A 10,868-nucleotide genomic window follows, 5' to 3' on the forward strand; every position below is an offset into this window, starting at 1 on the left:
ACCACAAAGGTACCGGAGCCATCACTGAAGCCTCTCCCCACAAGGCCTTGGGAACGTAGTGCCGAGGAAGTCGACGCGGCCGCGGCTGCTGATTTGGAGAAATGGAAGGCGGACTGCAAGAAGAAAAGAGAGCCCGAGCCCAAGCCAGTATTTTCTGATGAGCAAAAGAAGTGGGCTAAGTCATTTTTGAGCACACCGTCCCAAGCCGCGAAGAATCTGCCTAACGACTATGCACGTGAACTTCGCAGGCAGGCACTCATGTTCAAGGAGAACAAAGAGCGGGAGAAGGCCGAAAGTAAAAAAAGCGGGAAACAAGTTGCCCAGCTCGGGGAACAAAGTAAACAATCGATTGCCCCGCTTATAGTGGAAGCCTTCTGTCCGGATGCCCCCGAGATCATACAAGCTGCGGCAGCACAGGGATTGACTGTAACGAGTGCCAGAGAACAAGCGGCCAACTTAGGTATTACTCTTTGTGAACTGTTAGGCCTTGATGAGGCGCCAGTGAAGGAGGTAGTAATTACATATGTCAAGAATGGGTCTCTCGTCGAGCCTGCGCAGGAAAAGGATCTACCTCCACAAATGAAAGATCTGCTGAAATGGTACAAGGGTTACATAAAAAATAAAAACGCCAAAGAATATATTTATGCGGAAGTTAGACATGAGCATCACTTCAAACATTACTATGTACAAATTGAACTGAGTGAATTGTTCCAGCTTTTCAATCTGCGCGAGCTCGATAAATCTATCATCAGTTGCTACGTTCTGTAAGTGATTTATTAATTTCTACCCCATCTTGTTCATATTGCCTGCACTATATATATGTCCTAACTATATTGTTGTGTCCGCTATTATACATGCAGAATGAAGATTAAGGAATGCAGAGTAAGGAACATCCATGATGTTGGGTTCATTGACCCACACATCGTTAATGGACATGTGTTGGAGCGTTACCCCGCCGACGTGGAGGCAGACCTGTGGCAGTTTCTTACAAAGCAGGAACTCAAAAGTGATATTCTATTTCCTTACCATTTTGAGTGAGTGTTTCTGTCTTGAGCACATTCTCTTTTGTTTACTCCATGCATGGTATGTGGCCGGCTAATCGATGAGTTATGCATGACGTACTGTGCATGTATCGTGTCCGCAGGTTCCACTGGATTCTGCTAGTAATTAAAGTTAACACCTCAGAATGTCTCGTCCACGACTCTGTGAATATGGATCCAAAGCTTTGGGGCGGCATGAGAAGAATGCTGCAGAAGTACTTATTTTCATTCATTTGCGCTCTATATCGATCGGCCTATTTCGTTCATTTCCTAATATCAAGTAACTAATTAATAACTCTCTTGTTCATTTAATTTTCTTTGCCTCGTAGGGTTTGGAGATGGTTCGTAGATACAAAGGTCGGTGAATTCAAAAAAGAGCTAGAATTCAAAATGTTAAAGGCTAAGAATGCTGGGGATATTCAGCCACCGGAGACCAATCTATGTGGATACTATGTCTGTGAGATGATCCGGAGATACACCTCTGAGCGGGTTCCGAGTGATACCAATGCTCAGAGGAATAACCTCCGGTGGATGCTTAGTCCAGAAGCTCGCTTCCGACCACTTCAAGAGGAACTAGCTGGATGGTTCAGCAGGGAAGTCCTCCATCCTAAAGGAGAACACTATTACGAGGACGTAGAACTTTATATGCATTAAATCATGTATGGAAACTTGTTCAAAATTGTATATGGTCATCCGATGATATTGAATATATATTGTATATTCCTCTTGAATTCTTTTTGGTTCTAATTTCAAATTTATTTGAAATTGTACATTCATATGCATGTATGTAGTACCGTAGAATATATGAAACTCCTTCAAAATTAAAATAAAGCACAAAAGAAATAAAACAATACAAATTAAACAGAAAACAGGTTTGGGGGGGGGCTAAAACCCTAAACCTGCGGCGGCCTTTAGTCGCGGTTGGCCAGAAGAACCGCGACTAAAGGTCCTCCGCCCCGACGGCCACCTGGCGCCCACGTGGACGGGCCTTTAGTCGCGGTTCTTAAGCAACCGCGACTAAAGGGGGGGGGGGCCTTTAGTCGCGCTTATTTGGTCGCGGTTGCGCAACCGCGACTAATGGCAGTTGCGAACCGCGACCAAAGGCCTTTTTTCCACCAGTGGTTGTTGCAATATCATCCATGGCACCACTTTTATTCAGCCGCTATTTTCTTTCAACAGTAGCACAATCTTTAGTGCCAAATTAATTCATTTCCACTATTGCAAATCCATCGTCAAATCCAATCACCAGGCTGCATAAGAATGTGATGTTCTAGTTACTATCTATTCAATTATGAGCATTACCTAGTTTTCTAGAAAAAAGGTTATAGAAAAAGAAGATGGACTGGGATAAAAGTTACAAGAGTAAAAGGGATTTTGGTTATTACCTTTTTATGGCCTTAATGAAAGCAAAACCACCACGAACCCTATCGAGCTTAAAGTCCATCGTTCTCTCATACCTGCAAATTTGTGAAGCCCACTGTTATTTTATATTTTGGTTTATGTAGGGTATATAATTGGAAGGCTGACAGCAACCTCAAAGTTGAGGTCTGTTTTCATGGCGATGCCAGCCAGGGATGTAAGAGTCATTGGTAGCTTTTGTGGGAGGCTAAAGTGGCTAGAGCTACCGGCCATTCTATCATTACAAAATCAGAAGCGTTACCCATAGGTGTTGTAGTTGCGCAAAGAAATAGCATATTCATCTGAAGATGTTATTAGAACAGGATGCCCTTGCATGCCATCGATCACACCAACATTGACCCCAGACATATGTCGGAGTCCCTCGAGTTCTTGGATACATTTCTTTGTCCGCAAATCCCAAATCTAGTACCCAAAAAAATGAAGAGTGTGTACATCAATATAGTCTATGTAACTAAATATAATTGTACAATAATAAAAATGACATACCTGTGCAACCCCATTGTCGGATCCGGTAACCACATATTGTCGATCACCCCCACGGGAAAAATAATCAACACATATCAGCCCACCATCACAGTCCAATGTAGCAATAGGAACGGGAGAAGAACAACACCAGATCTGGTAAATTTAGGTGCTATTGCACTATTAATAAAGATAGAAACAGAAAATTCCGTGGATACAAACAGAGAAATGAGCCTTTTTTGTTCTTTTGTACCTTTGTTGTGCCATCTTTTGAAGCACTTGCGGAAGTGTTTCCTTCCAGCGGGTTAAACTTGATTTGACCAGTCAGTCTTCCAGTTCCATAGCTTGATTAAGCTGTCGTTGGATGCTGATAGCACAAGCGGGCGACTCGGGTGAATGGCCAGTGATTCGACCCAGCCCGTGTGAGCTTTGAACTGCATGATTTCATCCATCATCGCAGATGAGAGCACATGGATGTAACCGTATCCATCGCCGGTCACGAACCATTCCTCCCGCGCGATGAATTTAGCAGAAAGCATCCAATGGTCCCAAGCACATGGTGCTGGCTCCTTTACAGGTCTTAGCGACATCACTCTCTCCTGCAAACAAGTTAGGATCGCCTCTTATAGATAGATAGATTCCTATAGTCAAACTCACTCTTCAAAAACAACAACATGCATATATTTTTTCTGACTATGATGGCATGTGCTCTGAATCGACCTGTGTCTCATAGTTCCAAATGGATACATGCCCACTTCCATGAGCTGCCAAAATCCTGTCATGATACAAGAGGATAGTTACAAGTAGAAAAATAATTATTATTTTTTGCGAGAGGAAAATCAATTAATACCGGCAAGCTTTCATGAACTTTTACTTGTGTTTTCCACTTACCACTACGTGTAAATTTAATTTGATATACATCACAACCCTGAAAGTACCCTCTGTGACCAAAGTCATGACATGCAATGACTTTATGATTTATAAGTTGGTGGAAGTGATTTATAATTCGTATGCTGTGATCCTTCCAATGAATACTGCTGGAAGCATAAACTCACCAAGGCTTCGTTGGACGCACATACATCGATAGTATTTCCGACAAAGTGCCATCCCTGCAGTACATGACCTAAACAAATAGTTTTCTTAATACAGTCCAGTGAAAATAATTAAGAAATACGTACACGTACGTAGGAGAATAAAAGTCCTTACTTTCATTCCTGGTTTGATTGGCTGTCAGGTAATGAATAGCACCAACAGGCCGTTGACAAGAGAAGAAAATAACAAAGAAATATCACATAACTAAATATGCATCATCTGAAGCTAAGATTGGTTAATTTGCACAGAAGAACAATATGGCTAACATCAGATGCCATCATCTCGACTGCTGGCTCACAAACAGCCTTCAGTGTTAGCTTATGCACCGGACAGCCGCTCAGATCCTCTTTGGACCCCGTAGAGAAGTAGTCATCCATACCCCACCCACACGTGTATCTATATCCTACCCAGCTCTCTAGGATAACATCAAGAGTGACCATGTTTGCAGGTGGTTGCTGGTGCTTTTCCATCGTTACAATGTATATGCAACTGGTGTTTGGCGGCATGCTTCCATGGAGCCGTGACAGTCCATTCAAGAAACTCTTGGGGTTTTTTGGGACACACCTAAAGTCGACATACTCATCCGAGTTGTTCGTTAGATTAAGTTGGCAGGGGATCAACTTGTTCGGTTCAAAGGGGAATCGGAGCTGGAGGGGATGGACACCTAACAACTCTCTTCCTCTCTTTTCAGATGCATCCAGCAAGCAGGAGCCCATCTACATAATATATCCCAACATGATGCACCAGCTATATGTTTAAATTATGCTTTTAATTTTATTTGACGGGGAAAATGAAATAGATGAAATGCATAGTAAAATGTTGTGTCATAAAGGACCACACCTGATCCATTGATTTTCCTGGTGATTGGGTCATTTTGTGAATCGCAGTCTCCGTCTGAATTAACTTATCAACGATTTCTCCAATGCTCGGCCTTTTGCATTGATCAGCCTCTACACAACTTAAAGCTATTTCTATGCAGCTCCTTACTTGCTCAGAATATACCTCCAATGCATATGTTGATGTAGCATGGAGCTTATCTCTCCAATTTCCATGCACCTGCAAATTTACACAATAGAAATTACCATTGTATAAAAGAATTATTATTTGTGAAGGATGTATAATTGATCTCAAGAAAGGGATCATTTTCTATTACAAGCTCAACGAATTGCTGGGTGGACATCTCGGCACGTTTTGAGTAGCTCGTCGGTCCTGCAAGTATCTTTATGATGATAGCCCCCAAGCTGAATATGTCGAATTTATTTGAGATTACATTCTCATCTATGTATTCTGGTGGCACGTACCCACTGCATGACATAACATATATGATATTACCGACACCGTGCATTTAATGAGAACATAGTTACTAGGTTACGTGAAATTTAAATTCACAAACGAGCAATTAGTCTTACATTGTTCCCATAGAACATTTCATGATTTGTGTCTGCTCATCTCCAGATAGCCTTGACAATCCGTAATCCGCGAGCTTCGGCACAAACTTCTCATCCAGCAACACATTGGATGGCTTTAGATCCAAATGATAAATAGGAGATTCCAAGTCCTCGTGAAGGTATTTCAAACCCTTGCAAATCCCCTTAATTATTGCGTAGATTGTCTGCCAAGTATCTCCTTTGTATTTATCTGTAGCAGTTAAATAAAAAAAAAGGAGAATTCCTAATCAACAGTTAGAGCATAATCAATTTTTCCTTTTGAAAAGTTCGCAAGATTAAGCTACTTTGTACGTTTTCAGAAAAAAGCCACAAACATTGGTGCGATTAACCCAGCACCAGCCAAGGGATTACTGTACATTTGTGTGAAAAACATATATAAAGATGATTCATGCATGGAAAATAAGAAACATAACTACTCTCTCCGTCCGGAATTACTTGCCGTGGAAATGAATAGAACGGATCCCTCCGTCCAGAATTACTTGTCGCGGAAATACATCTAGATACATCCATTTCTAGACATTACCTGACAAGTAATTGGGGATGGAGGGAGTATATGTTAAAAGTAATAGAGCACAATCATACCAGAAATAAGATACTTGTCAAGGTCTCCGTTGTGCATATACTCGGAACAGAGCGCTCTCTGTGTCTTTTCACTCAAAAATTTTCTCATGTCGTACTCCATGTGTTTTTGCTGAGTTTCATAGCAGTACCCAAGCATCTTCACGATGTTCTGGTGTCGGAGCCTCTGAAGGTTGCTGAAAACCTTCTGAAACTGCTCATGACCACCATCAACATGTGTTGGCGTGTCGTCGTGGAACATCTTGACAGCAATCTTCTTCCCATATTCATGTACACCCTATAAGTTCAACATTTCACATGGTTCAATAGTTTGGTGTGTTTAATGAATAAGCGATATTCAGTATTTTTTTCCTCAGGGAGAAAAAAAACGATGGAGTTTCTACTGGGTGTATAGATAGGTGTAAACCTTGCTTACTTTCTAGAAATAAAGAAAGAAAAGGGCAAAATGCTACCTTTAGCTAAAAAAAGCCCAAAAGTAATCCTTAACTGCTTCATCTAGGATAAAATTAGTAAAAGTTGTCATGAGGTAGTAGCAGCTAGCTAGATTCGGTACAAGACCATACGTACATATATACATATGCAGCCATATGTGTTTAACGAATCAGTGGATCCTACGTACGTACCATGTAAACTTTGCCGTAGGCACCGGTACCGAGGGTGCGTTCATCGGAGAAGCCATCGGTGAGCTCTTTTAGAGAGGACATGTCGACGCCATCCATGGACCCAGCAGGTTGGTCGTAGTCGGAGAATGGATCGGCGGTGTCATGGTGATCCATGCTGCTCATTGTCCTGGTTGAGAAGAAGAAGATGTTTCTTTTTGAAAGAGAAGAAGAAGATGTTGATTGTGTATTGTGTGTAATTATTATGAGAGAAAAAAAGGAAATAATTAAGGGTGCTGACCTGGGGAAGACAGTCCTCCTGCAGCTCAGTGGAAGGCAGAACGACATCTTGCTCGTGTTGGCTTTCGTGCTCTCCAGGGACGAATGTAAATGAAAACGGATGAAGATTGTTCATGCTGGGCCTTGTTCTTCATTTATACTCCACTACTACTAGTACTCCAGCAGCAAGTGCAATGCATCTGGATCGATCGCAAGCGATAATGCTGCTGCTGGGCGTTGGCGGTGTGAGTAAATGCATGCAGCGTTGCCTCCGTGTCTTCACCGACGTCACTGCCTGGGCAACGCTGATCGCTATCCGTTGGGTTAGGGCATCCCCACGGTCTTCATCGATAGCATAACATTGAAAATCTAACATTTGAGCGGTGCGAATTCACTTCAGAAATCAAATAAATCGCCCCCATGGTCTTCATCAATGGCATTAGTACAGTTACTAAGCTCCCAGGATTTACTGCCCTGTGGTTAATCGAGGTTTTAAGCGGCGCCTGTGGCCCCACCCGTAAGGGGATGGATCGTGGTTTTGAGTCGGTCTGACCACACACATATGTCCCCTGCCCTCTCCAACCTATCCGCTGCGCTTTCCTGAATGCCGGTCGATCACCTTCTGTGTGCCGGCCGCTGCGAGCGCCCCCGATCCCTCCGTGCATCGTAGCCCTGCATCTGCCTTCCGTCGTGTCGCCGCCTCCTCTGCGACGCCACGTAGCGCCCCCAGCTCCCCTCCACCTTTCGCTCCTCCCCACACCCTCTCCTTTGCGCCATTGTGCCAGTCATTGAGCCTCGCCTCTGCGGGTCGGCAGTGTGGGTGCGGGTGCGGGGGGTCCGTTCCGTGCGGCGCTTGTTCCCCTCGGCTCGGTGTCAGGGAAGGATTCTTCCTTAATCTCTGCACCGCCACTAACCCACGATCACGCACCTGACCCATCTCTCTCTCCACGGCGAGGTAATGGACGGCGGCGGCGATGCAAGGGTCCTGAGCAGGCAACAGGGGGACTTTCCACGGCACTCGCCATGCACCACGCTACCAACGAGGACGCGCTGCAGCAGTGTGCTAGACAGGGACGCCTGCTGCCTCCAGCGCTCGGCTACCTTTGCGTTCCTCTTCACTTTGGTTGGTGCTCCTTGTTGTTGTTTGTGCTTAATTCCTAGGGGCAATTGAACTGAACTAGACTGGGTATGTGTGTGTGGCACAACTATAGAAATGTCAAGGGCGTTTAGGCGTGTACAAGCTGTATAATCAGTGTCATAAGTGATGACAAACTAATTAGTAAGCTAGGTGATTACTAAAAAAGTGTTTGGTTCACAGCTAGGTTTCATATGTAGCCACTATAGATTGTATCGTGAGTATTGTATTTAGGTATTATTGCAAATCATTCAGCATGTGATGTGGTTCTAATACATTGGAATCGTGCAGGAGTTCAGTTGGTGATGTTTAAGACAACGGGAAGGATAGCATGTTCACTAACCATGTAAGTCCGTGTTATTTTGAACGCAGCTTATTTTCACCCACTGCTGGTTGTCATGATGCTACGGTTGCACATCTGGTATTAGTATTATCAGGCACTTAGTGTTATACCGACTTGATGAAAATGAGATAATTGACTCCTGCTTATTTTGTGAAAATATTATGAGTTATCCAGAATTCCATTGACCCTCGCTTTAGATATTTGTGGATCATAATGTTATTCCGCCATGCATATGTTCGTGGGAGTCCGATTTGGCTATATTTTTGGAAAAAACAATTAGCAGTTGGATTTCGCTACTGATTTGGTGTATCCAGTTCAGCTTATAGGCATGGTTTTCGAGTCATATGGGTTATCACTGCATAATTTTCAGTAATTTTGTTGCCACCGGCGTGTGTGTAAATTTGAAGGTTGAGGTGGGTGTGTGTGTTGGGGGGGGGGGTCTATTTTGTAAACTCTTCTTAATGCAACGACACATCTATCCTGTGTATTCAATAATAATAATCTTGAGACCAATTCCCTTATCTGTTTCTACAATAAAGTGACAGTATTATGACTAGATACATTATTACAGTTTCTGAGTTAGTCGTCACGTTGTTCTGCTGTTGACGCTCAAAAGTGGCAAATCATAAAAGTTGCTTAAAGCTATGTCAAGATTAATTCAAAGTTATGATTGGAAGTCATCGCTATAGCTCTATTCGAGAAGATCAAGATGGATTTGAAGATGGTCTAAAACCAATAGTAGAAAAAGGGTCAAATGTGAAGCACATTAGTGCCGGTTTGAATTTGAGCCGGCACTAATGTGACCATTAGTGCCGGTTCCAACGGCTAGGCGGGCGGGCATCATTAGTACCGGTTCATGGGTAACCTTTAGTACCGATTCATGCCACGAACCGGTACTAATGAGGCTATGTCAGGCTATGGTCAGTCTGGGGCCCCACGAAGACCTTTAGTACCGGTTCATACCATGAACCGGTACTAGAGTTTCTTTGTAAGCTGATTTTTAGTCCCACCTCGACAAGAGAGAGGCAGTATGAGCGGTTTATAAGCCGTGAGTGCACAGACAATGACGAAGAGTTGCAATGCTCACCTACATGTTGATTAGCTTCAAGCCTTGCGGAATAGCATAGATTGCACTGAGCTATGTGCAGTGCAGTCTACACTATTCTGAATGGCTTGAAGCAAATTAACCAGCATTGCACCTTTTTTTATTTTTGATAACTTATTTGAACTTCGGACTTCTTTTGTGTTCAGTATGCAGCATTCAAAGCGACGTCATCAATTTCCAACATGTTCTGACATCATTTGTTGTTTTTCGGTCATTTACCTAATTGTTTAGAGAGCTAAATGACCATGAAATTGAAAATCACTACAAAATGAATCCTGAAAATGTTGAAACTTGGCATGGTATCATCATATCACCCGCATAGCATGCGCGAAAGAGTAGAGAGGGTCACGGCAAAAACTGGACGCACTTTGTATACAAACTGGACAAACTCTTTCAGAGTATCAGGGTTTCGGACGAGAATTCATCTGTTACACGGCCAACTTCAATGTTTTTTAAACTTATTTGAACTCCGGACTTTTTTTGTGTTCAGTATGCAGCATTCAAAGCGACGTCATCGCTTTCCAACATGTTCTGACATCATTTGTTGTTTTTCGGTCATTTACCTAATTGTTCAGTATGCAACATTCAATTTCCAGAAGAAAATAAATAGAAGAAAAAAATAATGCAGAAAATAAAAAAACTATACAAAAAAATTACTCAAAAATAAATAGAAGAAAATAAATAATGCAGAAAAGAAAAAACTATATAAAAAATTACTCAAAAATAAATAGAAGAAAATAAATAATGCAGAAAAGAAAAAACTATATAAAAAATTTGTTGGCGCGCTGCCCAGTGGGCCTGCCAGACCTAGGTTGTGCAAATGCAGGCCCAGAAGGGCCAGCAGGCTCACAGGGCAGCGCGCCCTAATTAATTAGGCCTAGAAGCCTGCTATATAAAGGAGTTCGAAGAGGTAGCCGCGGCTGGGTTTATAAACCAGTGCGGCTGCCCTTCGCCCGACGAGGTGGGACTAAACTTTAGGAGGGCAGCGTGAGGCCTTTAGTACCGGTTGGTGGCTCCAACCGGTACTAAAGACCACCCTTTAGTACCAGTTGGAACCACCAACCGGTACTAAAGGCCTACCCTTTCCGCCTCTCGGCCTAGCCAAAGTTGGCCTTTAGTACCGGTTGGTTGGCCTTTAGTACCGGTTGGTGGCTCCAACCGGTACTAAAGGCCTCTCCTATATATACAACACTTACGAAAATTCAGTTAGATCTCCCCACTTTTTTCGTACAACTCTCGCGCGTCGCTCGAACCCGTCCTCGCCGCCCGTCGCCCGTCGTCTGTCGTCGTCGTCGCTGTCCCCGCCGCCGCCCGTCGTCGTCGCCGTCTCGCGCCGCCGCCCCGAACGCCGCGCGCCGCCGTCCGTC

At 43.5% G+C, this 10,868-nt stretch overlaps 2 protein-coding genes across 2 annotated transcripts; both read right to left on the reverse strand.

Moving 5' to 3' along the window:
* Nucleotides 1-2,180: 2,180 nt before the first annotated feature.
* On the reverse strand, nt 2,181-3,511 carry LOC119295532 (coatomer subunit beta'-1-like). Its single transcript, XM_037573964.1, has 5 exons — nt 3,233-3,511; nt 2,946-3,077; nt 2,701-2,861; nt 2,426-2,497; nt 2,181-2,290 (listed from the first exon to the last, which is right to left on the reverse strand). Exons 1-5 carry the CDS (start codon nt 3,509-3,511, stop codon nt 2,242-2,244), a joined length of 693 nt encoding a protein of 230 aa, XP_037429861.1. The 3' UTR covers nt 2,181-2,241.
* A 2,506-nt stretch (nt 3,512-6,017) lies between these two features.
* Nucleotides 6,018-7,024, reverse strand: LOC119295540 (probable L-type lectin-domain containing receptor kinase II.1). The gene is made up of 3 exons (XM_037573969.1): nt 6,941-7,024; nt 6,664-6,829; nt 6,018-6,317 (listed from the first exon to the last, which is right to left on the reverse strand). The coding sequence occupies exons 1-3, from the start codon at nt 6,985-6,987 to the stop codon at nt 6,018-6,020; spliced, it is 513 nt and encodes a 170-aa protein (XP_037429866.1). The 5' UTR covers nt 6,988-7,024.
* Between the last annotated feature and the right edge of the window lie 3,844 nt (nt 7,025-10,868).

The sequence above is a fragment of the Triticum dicoccoides genome, chromosome 1A (assembly GCF_002162155.2).
Source record: "Triticum dicoccoides isolate Atlit2015 ecotype Zavitan chromosome 1A, WEW_v2.0, whole genome shotgun sequence".
NCBI lineage: Eukaryota > Viridiplantae > Streptophyta > Magnoliopsida > Poales > Poaceae > Triticum > Triticum dicoccoides.

What these genes read in the sequence shown, in the direction of transcription:
- LOC119295532 (XM_037573964.1), bottom strand. Translation starts at nt 3,511, where the DNA reads ATGTCGCTAAGACCTGTAAAGGAGCCAGCACCATGTGCTTGGGACCAT. An exon ending in AGACTGACTGGTCAAATCAA is followed by an intron (nt 3,078 to 3,232) that starts GTTTAACCCGCT and finishes TAAATTTACCAG; the next exon opens with ATCTGGTGTTGTTCTTCTCC. An exon ending in CGCAACTACAACACCTATGG is followed by an intron (nt 2,498 to 2,700) that starts GTAACGCTTCTG and finishes ACAAATTTGCAG; the next exon opens with GTATGAGAGAACGATGGACT.
- LOC119295540 (XM_037573969.1), bottom strand. Translation starts at nt 6,987, where the DNA reads ATGTCGTTCTGCCTTCCACTGAGCTGCAGGAGGACTGTCTTCCCCAG. An exon ending in AGGAGGACTGTCTTCCCCAG is followed by an intron (nt 6,830 to 6,940) that starts GTCAGCACCCTT and finishes CTTCTCAACCAG; the next exon opens with GACAATGAGCAGCATGGATC. An exon ending in CCTACGGCAAAGTTTACATG is followed by an intron (nt 6,318 to 6,663) that starts GTACGTACGTAG and finishes TTGAACTTATAG; the next exon opens with GGTGTACATGAATATGGGAA.